The 17,898-nt window shown below is 48.1% G+C and overlaps 1 protein-coding gene across 3 annotated transcripts in view; it reads right to left on the reverse strand.

The window, feature by feature from the left end:
* CD99L2 (CD99 molecule like 2) overlaps positions 1-17,898 on the reverse strand; it is a 90,097-nt gene that overhangs the window by 17,242 nt on the left and 54,957 nt on the right. For 2 of the 3 annotated variants that reach the window (XM_075941101.1, XM_075941099.1), the window contains exons 3-7: positions 15,637-15,675; positions 9,757-9,822; positions 7,766-7,804; positions 3,097-3,189; positions 1,755-1,838 (exon numbers count right to left, since the gene is read on the reverse strand). In XM_075941101.1, the coding sequence (XP_075797216.1) occupies positions 1,755-1,838; positions 3,097-3,189; positions 7,766-7,804; positions 9,757-9,822; positions 15,637-15,675 (321 nt within the window). The remainder of the gene's footprint in view (positions 1-1,754; positions 1,839-3,096; positions 3,190-7,765; positions 7,805-9,756; positions 9,823-15,636; positions 15,676-17,898) is intronic. The other variant, XM_075941100.1, reaches the window with a different exon arrangement.

Raw genomic sequence — 17,898 nt, forward strand, 5'->3', positions numbered from 1 at the left:
GAAATTACTACACAATGACGGCAAAGGACAGATGACCAAATCCTGAGCCCACTCGTGCCCCACTGCCCCAGAAGTGGGAGCCAAAGCCTGAGCCCCTGGGCAGAAAGGGGGGCCATAACTGAAACCCAAAGATTTCAATCCGAGGCAAGGAGCCTGTAACCTAAGCCACACCCCTTAGGGTCTCAGGCTTCAACTTTAGCCTCAGAAAGTCTAAGAAGCCTTGGTAACCCATTAAAACAGGGTCGTAACCCATTTTGGGTTCCTGACACACAGACTGAAAACCAACCCCTTAGGCCAGGGCTATACTACACTTGGAAGGTCGGCTTCACGTATGCAACTGTAGCTACGTAAATAACGTAGCTGGAGTTGACATACCTTAAGGCACGCTTAGCGCTGTCTCCACGGTGGGAGAGATCAATAGGAGCAAACATTCCTGTCAATTTCCCTCACTCCTCACAAATCGAGGCACACCCTCAGCGTTTGATTTAGCAGGTCCTTACTAGACCTGCTAAATCAAACGCCAGAAGATTGATCTCCAGTGCGGTAAGTATAGATGTGTCCTCAGATCTAACAAAGTTTCTTACATAAGAAAATCCTCAACCCTGTCAGACAGTGTCAACGGGAAAGATGAAGTAACTGACTCTCCCCCACCCTTCAGTTTAAACATATAATATCATGGGAGATATTTGCAATTCATTTGGTTTTGTGCTCTCCTGCTGGTGTTGTGATAAATGTCATGTTCTTCTTGCAGAAATTGTCTTGCATAGTGGATCAAATGCCAAGAAATCTTATAAATCAAGCAGGAGAGAAAAGGGCAGAACGAAAGAGACAATTCTCTGTGTTCAGTGTGTGGAAATAAAGTGTGTGTGTGTGCCGCGCGGGGGAGGACACCTTAAAGGAAAAGGAAATATTTTTCCTGAGATTCTTCATTTCTGACTGAAATAGTAATGGGGAAAAATCAAAAGGATAAAGTAAAACACACAGCTGTGTATTCTGAGAATTTAAGTTTAAACAGAGAACAGCCTCCTACTATGTTTATTAAATGATTACTGCAGATATGTAATCGAGCCAATTGAATTTATTGACTCTTTCACGGGCGGAAAGTAAAACTCCTCTCTCAAAGCAGAACAAGATTCAACATCACCAAAACTCTGCCCACCACAGCTGGAAAAATGATCAGCTGTGAAACAGTGAGGGCTGCATTAGGTATCACAGTCAACACACCATTGAAACACATGGGCACAAATCTCAGCAACAATAATGTTTCAGGTTATCTGTCTAGAATCCTGGACTAAATTCACTACGGCCATAATCAGGTATCGCATCACTTGCACATCTCCACTGACTTCAGTGGTGCACTGGAGACAGCTCCTCAGACTGCTTCACATTTGGAATGTTTTCGTCACAGCTGCACACGCTGTCCGCAATTTGCTGGTTTTGTTTTTAAATGAAAAGTAAAACTCTTCCCGAGTAGCAAGTGCTACCAGAGAAAAGACATTTAGGCTACCAGCCAGGCCCACCTCAGTCTGTCCAGAGGGTAAAGATGGATACACCGGACCCCCTACTTTCCAAGACTCCTGAGTGAACAAAATAAAAACGGATGAAAATAAAAGGGGTTGGGATAGGGGAGGCAGAAGGTGAGTGCTGGAAGAGGTTGTGGTTTGCCCCACTTCTCCAGTGTGTGCACTGCTAGCTTCTCTTCCTTTTAAGCTGGTTCTTGATGCCCTAATTGCCACTCAAGTACAAGCACTTACCTGGATTCTTTTTGGGCGGGGCCTTGGTGGTTCTTGGCTTCTTGGTGGTGGTGGTGTGGATCACATCCCATAAGCTAATATCATCTGAAGGAACAAGACCACAACAAAGTTACATTACAGAAGTCTACCGGGCCATTATAAGAAACCCAACCAGACCACAGGAGTGGGCAAAATCTCCCCCAAGAGTTTTAGAACAAGGCATGGCCCTGTGCTAGGAAACCAGGTCCCTCCCTTCTAGTGCTCTGATGTTTGCACACACTTCTCCCTGCAAATTGTTCTCCGGAGCTACATTCCAATACCCGCAGAGGCAGAACACGCTGGCATATCTCTCTCAATTAGAGCACCATCTGCAGTGGCTGAAATTGCTAAGGCTTGAGGACACTGCGGAGTATCACACATCACTTCTTCCATGAATGCTAGGAAGGGGTAAGGAAGGCTCATTTTAAACTCCAGAGGAGGGTTCTGTGCACTTTTGTCACCCAGAGCACAATGATTCTATGGTGTGTGAGCAACTGCCCAGCCGCTGGGAGCTCCAGCTGTAGAGATCAGTTTCTAATGCAAGCTGCATTCAGTGCTGGAGTATCCATTACTTTCCGCAGAATGAGGAGGGAATACCACACTTATTTAAAAAGATGATCCAACGGTTAATACCATGCATTACTAAGTTTCTCTTGTGAGGATGTTTCAATAGGCGGGAAGCTCTCAATCACGCACTGTAAAGACACTAAAACAAGTCTCTCTAGCTCAGGACTACTCAACACGCAGCCCACGGCTTGTTTGTTTGCAGCTCACAGGTGGGAAACCAAAACAAACAAGTAGTCAATATAACGGTCTTCTGTTGAGATGTGTTTTAGTAGATAAATTCCTGGACTGTCATTGCTCAGTAAAAGTGCTGTCATATGGATGGAAATCGGGTAACTATTGCATTTTATTAATATCAGCAGGACGGACTTAAATGGGGCCTGCGTGTTGTGTAGGTTTGCCTTAATTTTTGTATTCATGCCCATCTGTGCCTGATATATGCAACCACACTTCAGTTGCAGCCCTCAGCATGTGCTGTGAGTATCACTGTGGCCGCCAAGGCTTCCAACATTGAGTAGCTCTGGTCTAGTCCTTCTAGATAGAGCTCTAATGGCAGCATTTTACAAATTAAGCAATAACACAGAAGCTGTTTGTGCGAGCCAGGTCTCCTGGCACCCTATCCTGTGCTCAAACCATTAGGCAAGACTTCTCATGGTTACACTGACAAGCAGGTCCTTCATTCAGAGCCTAGAGAGGAATCCTGGGCAGTGGGATGGCATGGATGCATTCCTACACAGAGCCTCAGGGAACGCGATATTACCTGGCTTCTTGGGATAGGGTTTAGTAGTTGCCTTTCCCGGTTTTGTTGTCGTTTCCGGTGGGGTGTCAAAGAAGTCAGATAAATCGAAGTCCCCTATTGTTAAAAGGAAAAAATAAATCCCACTATTGTGTAAACAGCACGATTCTGTCAGCATGACTCTGTTGTTGTGCCAGGCTCTCTGTGCCTGTGCCAGGCAGGTGATGCAAACCATTCCACATCTGTGGGAAGAGCCTGCACTGGGCAGGTGTATTATCTGCAGAAACTTCTCAATGGCCCTGTGTCCCCCTGCTGGGAGCTCTGCAGCCTTCATTCTGTTTCTTAAAGGCAGCATTAGAATATTTTGCCTGTTGTGCCTGCTGGGGAACACGGGTTCGTGGCAGCCTGGTTATTTCTCTCACAGAAAAATTGTTGTACATAAACACCAGTGTGGCTTAATCAGTACGAATAGGTCAGCTGAGAAAAGGTTTCTAGAGACTCCAGAGCTCACTTCTTAGAACAGAATCCCACTGCAAAACTTTCAGATTAAAGTGACTGTGACCTTATCTCCTAGATCTGGACCTATTGTGTGTCCTAGACCCTTTGTACTGGAATGGGGGCAGGGTTCTCTCTTTCCTCCCACTGACAGTCTCTTATAATGGACACAAGGTGCTGTTAGAAGTGCCAAGGAAAATGCTTGCAGTTGGCAAGGCAAGGCAAGGCAAGGCAAGGCAAGGAATAATTTCATTGCGTGCTTTCCCAGAAAAAGGATTTCTTTAGAAAAGACCGATCCTGCTCATTAGGGCCAGAAATGGGGGGAGGAGAGCTGTTATGCCCCCACATACACCCTAGTCACACAGGTGCACCCTACACCTAGGGTTGAGCACGTTACAGATTATCCAAGCAGAATGAGGACAAAAGGATTTCGGAATCTAACCAACTAGAGAAAGCTCAGAACTCATGAAAGGGAATTGGCCATACAGGCCCATCTTGCTTCTGGAACAGGCCTAAGAATCTTTGCTGTGTGAACAACTTCACGGCAGGAAAACGTATGTGGGAGCTAGAGAGACTCAGGTCAGAACAAGGAACGACAGCAATTGGATAAGAATAAAGTACCGGGGCAAAGGGTACAAGCTGAAGTTCTCAGCAAAGCATCTTAAATCAAATGACTTTTCTTACCAGGGCCTGAATCCAGAGCAGGTGCCCCATATCCACATGTTCAAGGCATGTTGAGAACCCCAGCTGGCTAAATCCCAGTGTTATTAGTTCTTATCTACAGGGCTATTTGCGTGTCACAGAAGTAAACTGTCTGGGAAAAGCAGATGTGAACTCTAGCCCAAGCTAGAGCCAAGCCAGTCTGCAAAGCACAAACCCCACCGCACATGGAAATGAAGCTAGCAGGATGTTCCTCGCTACCAACCCCACACTTCCACCCATTGACCAAAATTGTGGATTTATGGGGCCAAATCCTAACCATACTCAATTTACTGGCCACGTTGCCATTGACGTCGATGAGGCCAGGATTTTACACCATGGTGTCTTTTTCTAATTTGGAAACTTTGAAAAAAACGGAACATGGTAGGAGGTTTCTGGATCGTGAATGTATTTGCTGTGCATACCAGGAGAGGTGCTGGATCATAGGCAGGGACCAGTGTCAACTATCTACGTAGGGAAGCGTAAGGTGCCAATCACCATGGTATCTGAGGTACAGTGAGCTTCTCATGTGTCTCCCATTTCCCAGGAATATTTGCCTTCTCTCTGCTTGAATCTGTTTGCTCACCCACAGTTAAATGTAGCAGCACGGTTCCCCTCTGTGCAGTGCTGGCTTTGATGGGATACTGGTTTAAGCAGCTAGCTCCTGGGGTACTTCTCATCCGCCTTTTTGTTCCTCCTTTATTTTGACTAAAGAAGAGTGACACTGAGCAGGAGCAATGGGTCCTTGTTCCCTGATCCTCCACTAGCTCTGTGCTAGCTCTGACCCCAATACATCTTAGAGCAGCCCCGGGGGCTATGGCTGCAGGAAGTCTGTATGGACCTAGGAGGCTCGCCAGAGCTCTGGCTACACCCCACCATACGTCTCCACTAGGGGACACAGGAGCCAGTACAGCACTTTCCAGGGATTCCTTCATCCCGGAGGAACCCTAGATCCATGAGCTGGATCCAGCCCGCCAAGGCTTTGGTTTGCAGACCACCAAAGCCCTCATGCAGGCTTCTTGCCTGCTGCAGCCGCAGACTGCAGGGAAGTGGACAGCTGCGCAGGCTGTGTATTCTCTAGGTGCCATGCTTCACTTGGGGGAGGAAGATTGCATGCTGTCTCCAGCCCCAGCACAAGCTTCTCAGCTCCCATCAGCTGCAAACAGCACAAGTCTCCCTCCTTAGGCACACGGCACAGAGAGGCACATGGCCCCAGCAGCCCGATGCTCAGAGCGGCCTGGTGCTGCAGCAGGCAGGGAGCCTGCCTGGGAGTCCCGCTGAGCTGCTGGCCGGAAGCCGCCTAGATAAACGCCTCTTAGCCAGAGCCTGTGTCTGGCACCTCAGCCCCTTCAGTACCACAACTCCCTCTTCCACGTCACCACCCATACCCGCTGCACCACCCCGTCCCAGGTCACAACTCCCTCCCAGATCCTGCACCCCTCCACCTCTGCCCCAGGTCAGAATACTCTCCTGCACCCACATCCTCTCCCCAACCCTGCACTGCTAGCTGCTCCTCAATCCCAGGCCATTCCCCAACCCTCTGCACCCACGTCTCCAACCCTCTCCCCAGTTAGAATCTTCTCCTGCAGCCATACCCCCTCCCAGGGCCACAGACCCTGCACCCCCTCCATAGAAATGTACAGACCTTGACCACTTACCAAAATCTCGGAATGCCCTCCCCACCCCTGTGGCCACCTATGCCAGCTTCCCTGGCCCTGTGCACCGTCAGACTGGAGCGAAGGATCTGTCTCACAATTTTAAATTCTGACCATTTTGATATCCCCCGTCACAAAATTTAATTTCTTTATTCTGCTTGGTTATTCTTGAAACTCAGAACAACTCAGCGTTCATGTAACCTGAGTCTTCCTGGCATCCCTAATGAAAGCCAGATTGGCCACAGGCTTAGGTTGGGTTAGCTTTGGCTAGTGCGTTAGTTTCTGAAGCCCTCTTGGTCGCTGCATTTATTTCGAGTTGAAGGGGGGGCCGAGCTGTTACTCAACTGACTTGGCTACATTTCAGCTATTGTTTGGCTGGAATGGAGATGGAGAAATTGCAGCTGGTGCAACTTTCACTTCAGTATGAAACCAAGCAAGTTTCCTCAGCTGCAGCCTGAGCAGACGCTCAAACGTGCCTGGAGCTAATCAGCAAAGGCATTTGAAAAGGCAGAGTGAGTGGGGGGAAGTGTCTCTCTCTCCCAGCTCGTTAGAACTGCACTGTTTCAACAGAGATTTCCTGTGTCAGGAATGATCAGAAACATGTCGGAGGAAAATGAAACAGAGAACATTTTTTACATTTACATACGGAAGAAAAGCGAAGGGCTGCTATTCTTCGAGCAGGAAGCCTGTGAGGCAATAGGGCATTATTACCGGGGAAACTAAGGCACAGAACAGATAAGGAACTTGCCCAAGGTCACAAAGGAGTGACCGGAAGAGCTGGAAATGGAACTAGAATTCCTGAATCCCAACCCGGAGCCTTGCCCTCACATCCATCCTGTGCTATGGAAGTGGATTTCCAAAAAGCTTGGAACAGCTTTGAGACTTGGGCTCTACTGCATTGTATGCTACCTGCTCTTTGGGCAGGGACTGTCTATGGTCTGTATTTGGGCATCATCACGCACCGATGGATCCTAGGCCAGGATGATTGCGTGTAGGTCCCAAGAGACCACAAATAACACAACAACATCCTGCCAGCACCGCTTTTCCAAACGCTAGTCAGGATTCTTGTGTGTTTTTTGGAACGGGTCATAGAAACCTCTGAATGTGGCAGTTCCTGTCATGTGCACAAGGCTCTGGGGCACACCTCTTGCAGGTGCCCAGTTCCTACAATTACTGCACCTCGGAGCCCTTCCTGGCTTGCTGGAGGGGTATCCCACTCAGATCTCAGGCCAGTGAGACAGGAACAGTCTCTCTCCCTCCCTCCAGGCTGACCATTTTGTCTACAATTCCTCCTGCTGCTCATCTTAGCAAGCGTGAACTTAGTGCAGCACCTCCACTCCTGTTCTCTTGCTGGGGGTAGGACTGGGTTACCAGGGTCCAGCCAGCCTTCACCAAGCAAAGGACTTACTCAGAATGAACAGCAGTACAGAGAAAAACGCATCTTAGAAAACAACTTATTCACGTGGCTTGCTAAATGATCCCCCTCTTCCACCCGGAGCCGGTGGTAGCTTTCAAAGTCCTTCAAACCCTTTCAGTCTCTCGTATTTGTGTCATGTCTCTCCCTGATGTGACCCTCCCCTGTATAAGACTAACCACCTCCTACCATTCTCAGGTCTTTCTTTGGTGTGCCCCTTGAATCCACTCAAGACCAGTATATGCAAAATTTCATCCAGAAAGTGATACAAGGCATAGGGAAACTGAGTCACACACTCTTTCATAAAAAATAAATCTGACATTTCACAGTTCTCCATAGCATGGGGACTAACCCCTTGCTCAACATGAAGGTCTTCAAGAAGCACAGCCCAGTATATTGTTTGAATGATGAATGAATAAGGACACCTTACCTGTTCCGCTGGATGGCTTTCTGGGCAGCTTGGGGGTAGCTGTGATCAAAAGCAAAGAAAAAACGTAGTTACTAGTATCACTTGGAAATGTGTCAACTGTGTTTTAGATATTAACTATGAGTGTTTTATTCAACACCCTCCCCTCCATATGTGATGTGTAAGGTTCCATAGTGCTTAAACCACATGCTGTTCATGCTTTTATTTTACATTAAATAAATCATGGCATACATTGAAAACCATTGATACTTCATTTGCAGACCTCACTGATGCCCTGATCCTGCAAAAAAATGCAGATTCTTAAATTTAAGTACATGCATAATCTCACTCAAATCAATGGGTCTCTGTAAAGTTAAGCACCCGTGCAAGATCAGGCCTTGCATACTACTCACACCAATGATGGCATTGCATACACAGAGCCAAATTCTGCCCTCAAGTGTCCTAATGCACACTGCTGTTCAGTGTAGCAGAGAGCAGAATCTGACCCCCTGACAATGTTCTTAGAGATTCAACAAACCAACTGCTAACACAACAGGACTTGTCTGTGGCATGAAGCAAATATCATATCTGTGGACATGGTGGAGGTGCCATCAAGTTTTATTCCCACCGGCTTGGTCTCCAATATCAGTGACAATAAAAGATTGATAGCACCCCACCCACTCCCAGCTAACAGTGGCTGTGTCTACACTGGCATCCCTTCCGGAAAAGGGATGCTAATGTAGCACTTTGGAATAGGCAAATCCGTGGGGGATTTAAATATCCCCCGCGGTATTTGCATTAACATGGCTGCCGCTTTTTTCCGGCTTGGATATAAGCCGAAGAAAAGCGCCAGTCTAGACGTGATTCTCCGGAAAATAAAGCCTTTCAAGTAGGAATAAGAGATCCTCCGGAAAAGGCTTTATTTTCCGGAGAATCACGTCTAGACTGGCGCTTTTCTCCGGCTTATCTCCAAGCCGGAAAAAAGCGGCAGCCATGTTAATGCAAATACCACGGGGGATATTTAAATATCCCCCGCGGATTTGCCTATTCCAAAGTGCTACATTAGCATCCCTTTTCCAGAAGGGATGCCAGTGTAGACACAGCCACAGTGGGTGAAGTTCTACGGGAAGGATTTATCATTGATTGCTGATCAACAGCAAAATTTGCAACTCCTGGCTCTGTCAGTATTGTAAGTGTCCCAAGTGTATTTTGTTTTAAATACTCCGCACAACTGATGTCTGTGAATAATGGGCTGCATTACGAAGAATATGAATAAAATATGAGCATCAGTTGTGGCTGCCTTTTTCCTATAATTCCTGCCTGTGTCTCTGGATCTTGGAACACCATTAAGCTGGTGATTTTTCCAGTGGTGTGCCATGTGTAGGGACACAGGTTGCCAGGGCATTTTTTATCAAGGAGCAGCCACAGTAAATTTAGGAAAGGTCACGGGCAAAGTGGTGGGTAAAGTCATGGCAGCACCATTTAAAGTAGAGCAGGCATGCAGGGTGGGGATGTTTGGTCCTGCTCCCGGGTATGGGAGGTCTTAGAAGACAGAAGTAGGAAACCGGGTCCTGCCCCCAAGAGCAGGTTGCACAGAGAGCCCACCCTGCACTTACCCTGAGGAGGCAGCTCCTATCCCACAGCTCTGGACCTGAATCTTTGTGAGGTTGTGGTGCCACTCAGGTCTGGCTTGATCACCATCATGGCATGTGAAGGGAAGGGGAGGTGCCAGGCCATACCCAAGTGAGATAGGGGCTCTCAGCAACACTCAAATGTGGCCTGGCCGCCCTCCAGCCTAACGACCGAAGGGCAGCTGGGCCACTCCTGAGTGTGACCCCATGTGCCAAGTCATGGTGCCTAGAGTGGGAAGTGGGTCCAGCCTTGTGGGACGGGCACTGCAGCTGAGTTTATTAAATCTTGGACACACAAGTCCTGGACAAAAAGAAGATTCATGGTAACTGATATTTTGTCAAGTCACCTTCTCACCACGCGTCTCCTGTAAAATCGTTACTTACGTCGCTTGGTGGGAAAGTCGTCCAGGGCATCTGCCAAACTGAAATCGTCCGAACTATCCCCATAGCCTACAAAGAATTGGCATTGGCTTTACTCATACGCCTGACAGATCAGTCATCAAGCAGGGCAGAGCCATTTGACATACAACCCTTCTATTTTTCCCCTTTAGAATCTAGTAGGCGCATTTCCAGGGAGGGCTTTCATCTGCCCCTGCTTACCAGTCATCCCAAAGCTTTTGGAGGTAAACTTCCACTCTCACCTCCATAGGCAGAGGATGTAGGGATGCAGGAGGTGCTGCAGCAACCCAGGTTTTGCACCCGGCTCCCCTGCACCCAGGGGCTGCCCCCTCTGCCAACCCATTAGTCCTTGGACTCCAGGCAGCCCCTCCATGGTCCCACCAGCCCTGACACCCCCAAGGTCCCACAGCCCGCCAGCCCCACAGGATCTGCAGCTCACTGTTCCCAGGGGTCCAGGCCATTGGCCCTGTAGGCTCTGCTGCCATTCAGGGTCCTGCTGCCGGCTGGGGGCTCTGTAGCTTCCTCTAGTGTGGCTAGGTTGCCAACTCTGCCAGTTTGGCAATGACATCCAGTCCAGGAAAATTAGCAACCTTATGTGTGACCCCAGCCTGGGGCGGTGAGGGTGCGAACAGTGTGTGTGTTCGAGAGAGAGAGATGCAGCTCAGCACCCCCACCCTGCAAATAGTTCCAGTGCCACTGCCCACCTCTTATCTGGCATCTATGGACTCAGGATGGCAGCCCTTTGTTCCTCAAAGGGTTGGCTGCCCTGGTGGTGCCTTGGCGGTAACCGACCCCGACCCCTGCCCGCCCTTCTCGCTGTTGGCTACTCCATTTGCATTCTGGATGATTGCTTCAGACACAGAGCAAGCATGTGTATGACGCAACCAGCCAGCATGCAAATGTATGGTAACATAGTCCTGTCCTGCTGGATGGATTCTAATGTCATAACCCAATTTCCAAGGAGCATGCTGAAAGGTGATTCATTCAGGATCCAAACCAAGAGCCCTTCTGCCCCTGTGCTGAAACCTGGGCTCCAGGCAGTGCAAATGGCTTCACATGAGGCAGGGCCAAGCCCCTGGGTCACCCCTTCAGCCTGTTTAATCACCGTGCTGTCTGTTGCATAATCTCTCCATCCCATCAGTGTCTCTTCATTGACTATGACTCCACTGGGAACCCAATGAATCTATGCCCAGAAGAATGGGACTCTGTGGGTACGTCTAGATTACATGCCTCTGCCGACGGAGGCATGTAAAATAGGCTACCCGACATAGTCAATGAAGCGGGGATTTAAATATCCCCAGCTTCATTCAAATAAAAATGACCGCCACGCTGTGCCGGCTCAGCTGATCGCTGGCACAGCCCATGAGTCAAGACGCTGTTCGGTTGACAAGGAACACCTTTGTCGACCGCTCTGGTAAACTACATTTCACGAGGCATAAGGGAGCTACCTGTCAACCGATCCGCGTCTTGACTCATGCGCTGAGCTGACGATCAGCTGAGCCAGCACAGTGCAGTGGCCATTTTTATTTGAATGAAGCCGTGAATATTTAAATCCCTGTTTCATTGACTATGTCGGGTAGCCTATTTTACATGCCTCTGTCGGCGGAGGCATGTAGTCTAGACGTACCCTGTGAGACTTGCTCCCTCCAGAGCTTTGGGGCTTGTCTGGAACAGGATTATGTTACCATCAACTCTGTACCTTGCCTTCATGCTAGCATGGTCTATGCTGGGCAGTGACAGCATAAGGCTGCAGTTAATACCCTTGCAAGCCACACTGCATAGCTATGTAGACAAGCCCTCTCTAACACAGTTATCTGCAAGCTTTAGCGACAGGTGGCTTTTCTAGGACCACACTGGGTGGGCTGGGCAACCCTGGAGGAGGTGACCCAATTAACCTTGGCTTCCTTCTAAGGTGACCTCCCTCACACTGGAGGAAGTCTCCCAGCTGGGGTTGGGTCGCTGCTTGAACCTGATCCCTTTTCCCTATTCCTTTTCCTTCCCTGTTGGATTTTTTTAAATGAAACCTCTATCATCTAGTCACATGGTCAGCCTGTTTCTCACCTACACATGTTCCCCAAGGATTGTAATCTACCGAGTGTGCTTTTAAGTCAGGGGAGCAGAACTATTCCAAACTCATGAGCTTCATCAGCTGTTTTAATTTCCCAACTAGTTCCTCATTTTCTTTTGTTACATTCTAATTTGGGCTGCAGTATCAGCGTAGTTCATATCCCCTTTTTTCTGAATTCCCCAAACTTCCTTCTGCACAACACTCCGTATGCCCAATTTCAAGAGCATTTAAAAATAAGTCCATGTCCGCTTCTCCTCTGAACTAAGGTACTCAGTGGAATACGTCTCCACTGCAGTAAAAGACCTGGGGCATAGCTCAGGTCCGGTGATTCTGGCTTAAACTGTGGGGATGAAAAGTTCCGTACAGATATAGAATCACAGAATCCTGGGACTGGAAGGGACCTCAGGAGGTCATCAAGACCAGTCCCCTGCCCTCACGGCAGGACCAAGCACTGTCTAGATCATCCCTGACAAGTGTCTGTCTAACTTGCTGTAATGGATAGGAGGAGTGCTGATCAGCACCCGGTGACTAAAGGGTTAAACTCAGGTAGCTAGTAAAGGGACTGGCAGGGAGCCAGAGAACCAATGGGCATACGGTGTTGACAGTGAATTGTATAAGATTCCTTGCCTGCTCTCTTTGTGTGGGAGAGAAAAAACAGGAGTTGAGAGACACAGAATAATGTAAATACAGGCAGGACTACCATGCCTCTAAGAAATTCAGGGCAGGGAAATGGACTGAACAAAGAGAAGACTGGAAATAAGTAAAGGGGAAAGTGAATCTAGTCGCATTCAGGGTATTTTTTTCTATATTTTGTGGTTTGGTTCGAACTACTCTGTGTGAATCTCTGCCTCCCCTCTCCATTTACCATCTAGCATTGTGCCCAGAGACTGTGCTTCCAGAGAATGTGTTTCCCTTGGTTGCTCTGTAACATCTAGTAAGCAAGTACACTTTCTCTGGTTTATCTTTTGTTTTGTAATAAAAATCACTTTTTTTAAGATGATGATTTGACTCGTGTCCTGGAAAATCTGTTTGTCTGTCTGTATCTGCATGCCTAGACTGAGAGGTCAGCTACCAGAGACTGCAGCTTGTTTTGCTCTTTTCTTTTTTCAAGCTCTTTTGGGACAAAAGATCTTGGGGTACTCCTGAGGGTGGGATCAAGTGTTCACCCCGGGATTTTTAGGAATAAAAATCACTTGAGGGTGGCAGCGAGTCGCCAAAATTTGTGTACTGTGATTCTGGAGGGACCTTTTTTGTGACCAGTGTCTGTAGAGGCAACAGTGGGGTTTTTCCACCCCCTTTTGAGCTTTGCGGGGCCCCATCTTCTGCACTCGGAGTGGGCCAGAGTGAGGAACAGCCCTGACACCTGCTCTTAAATAACTCCAGTCATAACCTGGAATAGAGATTCCGCAACCCCCCTAGGCAATTTATTCTATACCATTGACGTATGCAACCCTCAAAGTCTGCCACCCGCAGGATCAAACACATGGGATCAGGGGTTTGCTGGCCCATTCTTCTCCACTTTTTCTTTCTGCTGCTGCTTGTCTTTCTCTTCTCGTGCAGGCTAGCCCTGTTTCTCTTCATGCTCTCCTGGCTTTTTGCTATCTACAAACTACTGGACTTCAAAGCCCAATTTGTCTCTCTCCAACTGCAATCTCTTCTTCTCTGCTTGTACATGGGTAGTTGTCTCCATTGTGCTCTTCCCTTATTCTGTCTAGGGAGGCGTCTTCAAGCAGCCGGCTGGACTCTGCCAGTGATCTGAATATTCCTCAGAGTCCTGGGTCATAACTACTTTTCTGGTACTCTGAGGCATTGCTAGTTGACGTACTACAGTACTATGTTAGCTCCTGCATGTTTAGTTGTCCTTCTCTGCATGTAACAACTATTCTTCAACTGTTCATACCTAGCCTTTCTTGTTTGTCTCTCCCTATTCCTGCCCTAAATAGGTTATTGTACACTCTGTGCTTTTTCCATCAACAGTACTTGCTGTCTGGGCTGCTGGCACTTAATTCACCACTGTCCTAGATCCCACCTCCACTATCAAATATGTCACAGATCCCAAAGGAACTGTACTGCGAATCAATGTCCCTAATCTTTTTCATTTGTGTGCAATTATTTCCATCCATTTGTGGGGGTGGGGGGGGGGAGAGAATTACGTGCAAGGTGGTATTTGTGAATGTGCACCACCAGTGGAAACACAAAACCTAGCTGTGGACACTCTGCTAATCAGCTAAGTGGCATGTGACTCTTCTAGGTGGCCACACAAGCTCTCAAATTACAGGGAACACCATGTGTACCCCACTCATGTCTCAAACTTTTAGCCCATCACCTCTCTTGGACGGGGATCAGGCATTCCTCTCTCTCCAGACACAGGCTGTACACTACAATTTCCTCCTAATACCCACTGTGTGCACCTTGGCAAGTCAGAATTTAGCTTAGCAGCTGCCACCCTGTTCTTTCCCAGAAAGTACAATGCAGCTCGCCAGTGACCAGGTTTTCTCTGGGATGCTTTTGTCTCTATCTGGAAAACCATAAACAGCATGTGTGTGCGCCGGCCTTCCCAGGTGTCCCCGTCTTCCTCACGGAACTCCTGCTAGGTTTCAAAGTCCTTCAAACTCTTTCAGGAGGGTCTATCCCTTTCAGTTACTGGATCTTGACAGCTCCAGCCTTGGATGAGAGTAACTCTGCTCTCAGTCAGACAGGCCACTTCATACCACTCTCAATTCTTGCTTGTTGGGCCTCTTGATCCAAGACAAAAGCAGTACAGGCTGAACCTCCCAAATCTGGGACTCTCCAGTCCGTCCTGCAGGGCCACAGATGTTGCTGGACCAAACAGCCCCAGAGGAGGGGGGAGCAACACAGGGGTTGGGGAGCCTGGGCTGGGCCAGGCAGCACCTGCCCTGTGAATTCCCGGCATTAGTGGGCCCAGGAAGTATTTGGAGAGCCCCCCACTCCGGGCCCAGCTGAGTAGGACCAGGTGACCGCGGAGTCCCAGCCCCAGCTGGGGAACTGCAGTGGGGCTGCCTGCGGCTGGGTGGTCCCAGCCTGGAATCCCAACAAACCCCAATGGCACCAGAGTGACTGGGCAGATTCTACCAGGGAACTTCCCTTGTTGAAATGGGGCTAGAGGAGGCAGGTGGCCTCCCCAGCAGCAGAGTGGTGGTGCCGCCAGACACCCCAGCTGGGGAACCCCTGGCAGCAGCAGGGCTGGCAGCGGCCAAGTGGGCCCACTGGGAAAACCAGGAGACCCTAGGGCAACAGATGGGCAGCTGAGTGGGGAGCTGTGCCGGTCCAGTGTTAGAGGAACTAGCAGCAGGGCAGGGAGCTCCAGGGAGAGGAGTAGCCAGTAGGGGAGCACTGACCTCCCCTGGTCTGGCAAACCCCCTGGTTCAGGAAAGCGCAGGTCTCGAGGGCGCCAGACCAGGGTGGTCCAACCTGTATATACAATTTCCCCAGGGAGCAATTCTCCTGCATATATGTTTAACTGTCTACAGAGCTGCATTAATTACCCCATAGTAATTTTAGTTTCTGACTAAAATTCATGCTTTAGGTGACTTGTCTACCTTAACTCCATTGCTTATCTTGTTTCAAGGAGAAAATTAATGCTTTCATTCCTAGGGTGGGTGGGTGCAAGTACCAGTATGAGGTATGGAGAAACTAAGTCACATTCTTTCCTAGCAATCAACTACATATTTTCAGATTCTTCACAGTGAGAGAATAACCCATGACTCACTATCAATGTTTTCAACAGAAACAGCCCCACTACTTTGTTTGAATGATAAATGAATCAGGATCCTCACCTGTTCCACCTGATGGTTTTCTGGGCAGCTTGGGAGTAGCTGTGGTTAAAAGAGGAAAAACTTAGTTTACTCGTGTCACTTGGAAATGTGCCAACTGTGACTCAGAAATAAACTATAAATGCTTATTCATCACCAAATCCTTACAGCCCATATGTGATGTGCAAAGTGGTACGGTTGCTTAAACCACATGCTTTTCAACATTAAAGCATACTTTGGAAACCATTGCGAGCTGTCTTTGGTACTTCATTTGCAGACCTTCCTAGGGGGATGTGAAAGGTTAACTCGTTACCGACAGGGGGGAGGGCTGGAGCTGCCCCAGCCCTGCAGAAGACCTGCCACAGACAGGGGTTGCTCTCCTCCAGAGCAGCCTCTGTCTGTGGGGAACCCAAGTGGGAACCCGGCAGGCTGGAGGCTCCCCAGCCCAGATCCCACTTTAATTTGTTAACTTGTTAAATATTAGGTCAAACTAACGTTTAACCAGTAAACTGATTAACCAGGATTTTACATCCCTAGAAATTTTTGATCCTGCAAAAATTCATGCTGGTGCTTAAGTTATAGCACATGCATAATCCCACTCAAATCAACTGGGCTATGTAAAGTTAAGTACCTGTGCAAGATCAGGGCCTACATGCTATTCATGCCAGTGATGGCATTGCATAGACAGAGCCAAATTCTGCCCTCAATTATCTCAATGAACACTGCTCTCCAATGTAGCAGAGAGTAGAATTTGACTCCATGTCAAACTATGCACTTCAGAGACTCAGCAAACCAACTGCTAACACAACAGGACTTGTCCAGTGCATAAAGTAAACAATGCTCCTGAGAACATGGAAGCGCCATATGTTTTATTCTCATCTGCTTGGGTCTCCCAAATCTATTACACTAAAAGATCTATGGTGCCCCACAACACAGCAAGTAACAGAGGGTCATGTTTTAAGAGCTCGATTTACCTTACATTGATTTCTGGTCAATGAGAGCTTTCTAGAAACGAGAAAATATTGCAACTCCTGATACTGTTAACAATGTGGCAAGAGGCCAAAGTAGGGGAGTTTTTAAAAACTGTACGCCACTAATATCTGTTAGTAGTAATGTGCTATATTACCTGGAGTATGAATAAAATATGAACAACAGATGTGGGGGCCTGTTCCATTTAATTTCTGCCTGTGGCTCTGAATATTAGAATGCCTGGTCTGAGAATATTTCCAGTGGGGGAGCCACGATTTACATCAGCTGGCTTTCTTCAGGGCAGGAACTTGGGGGATGTTTCCCTTGTACCTGGACCACAGCACTCCAGGGCTTAGCATTTAGTCTGGACCAGTATTCTTGTGCAGCAGGTGTGGGGGGGCTCCAGCCTCAGAAAGGGAAACATTCAAAGAAACGGAGCGCACGTCCCCACACACAAAGTGTCAGACGACGACTACGCTAGCAGTTTTGTCAATGTATCATATACTGCTCATGGGTGTGAAAGTAACACCCCTTGTAGCAACATAAAGGGTCATTGCAATGCTGCAAGGATAGAAAAAAAAATCACACAGAAAAGAGGTCCAGGGCTTGCTACATTCTGTCCTCGACCCGTACGTGAGCCTTCACAGTGGTCACTGGTCTAATACCTCATTATCTATCATCTTTCTAGTGGGATGAAGTATTCATTTCTAGCCCTAGCAGATTACAAGATATCCCATTTGTAAACTGCCCCATTCAGATTTATGCGCATTTTTAGTTTCCCACGTGAATTCCAGTACAAGAGAGCAGAAGCTAAAGTAAGACCGGCTAGAGCCTAAAATCTGTGCATATGCTGTAAAGCAAGGGATTTCAAGTCTTTCCATAACCCGGATCACATTTTTAATGGGAAGTCTGCAGGGCACACTGGCTACATCTACACAGCGGAGTTATTTCGGGGCACCTCCGGTATCCAAAAATAGCTATTCTGCGTCTTAGAAGGAAGCCTGTTATATCGAAATATAACGGGCTCACTATTCCGACATCCCTGTAAGCCTCACTGCACGAGGGATAAGGGATTTTCGGAATAGCGCCTTATTTCGATGTAAGGGTGCTGTGTAGACACACCCACTGTGTCTCATTCACAAGCAAATGGACCCCTCCCCTTTCAATTTTAAGAGTAACACTTGTCCTCTTCTCAGGGCTTGTCTACACTTGAAATGCTACAGCAGCACAGCTGTGCTTCTGGAGTGCTTCAGGGTAGGCACTACCTATGCCAATGGGACAGACTTTCCTATTGGAGTAGGTAATCCACCTCTACAA

This window comes from Pelodiscus sinensis, chromosome 13 (assembly GCF_049634645.1).
Source record: "Pelodiscus sinensis isolate JC-2024 chromosome 13, ASM4963464v1, whole genome shotgun sequence".
Taxonomy (NCBI): domain Eukaryota; kingdom Metazoa; phylum Chordata; order Testudines; family Trionychidae; genus Pelodiscus; species Pelodiscus sinensis.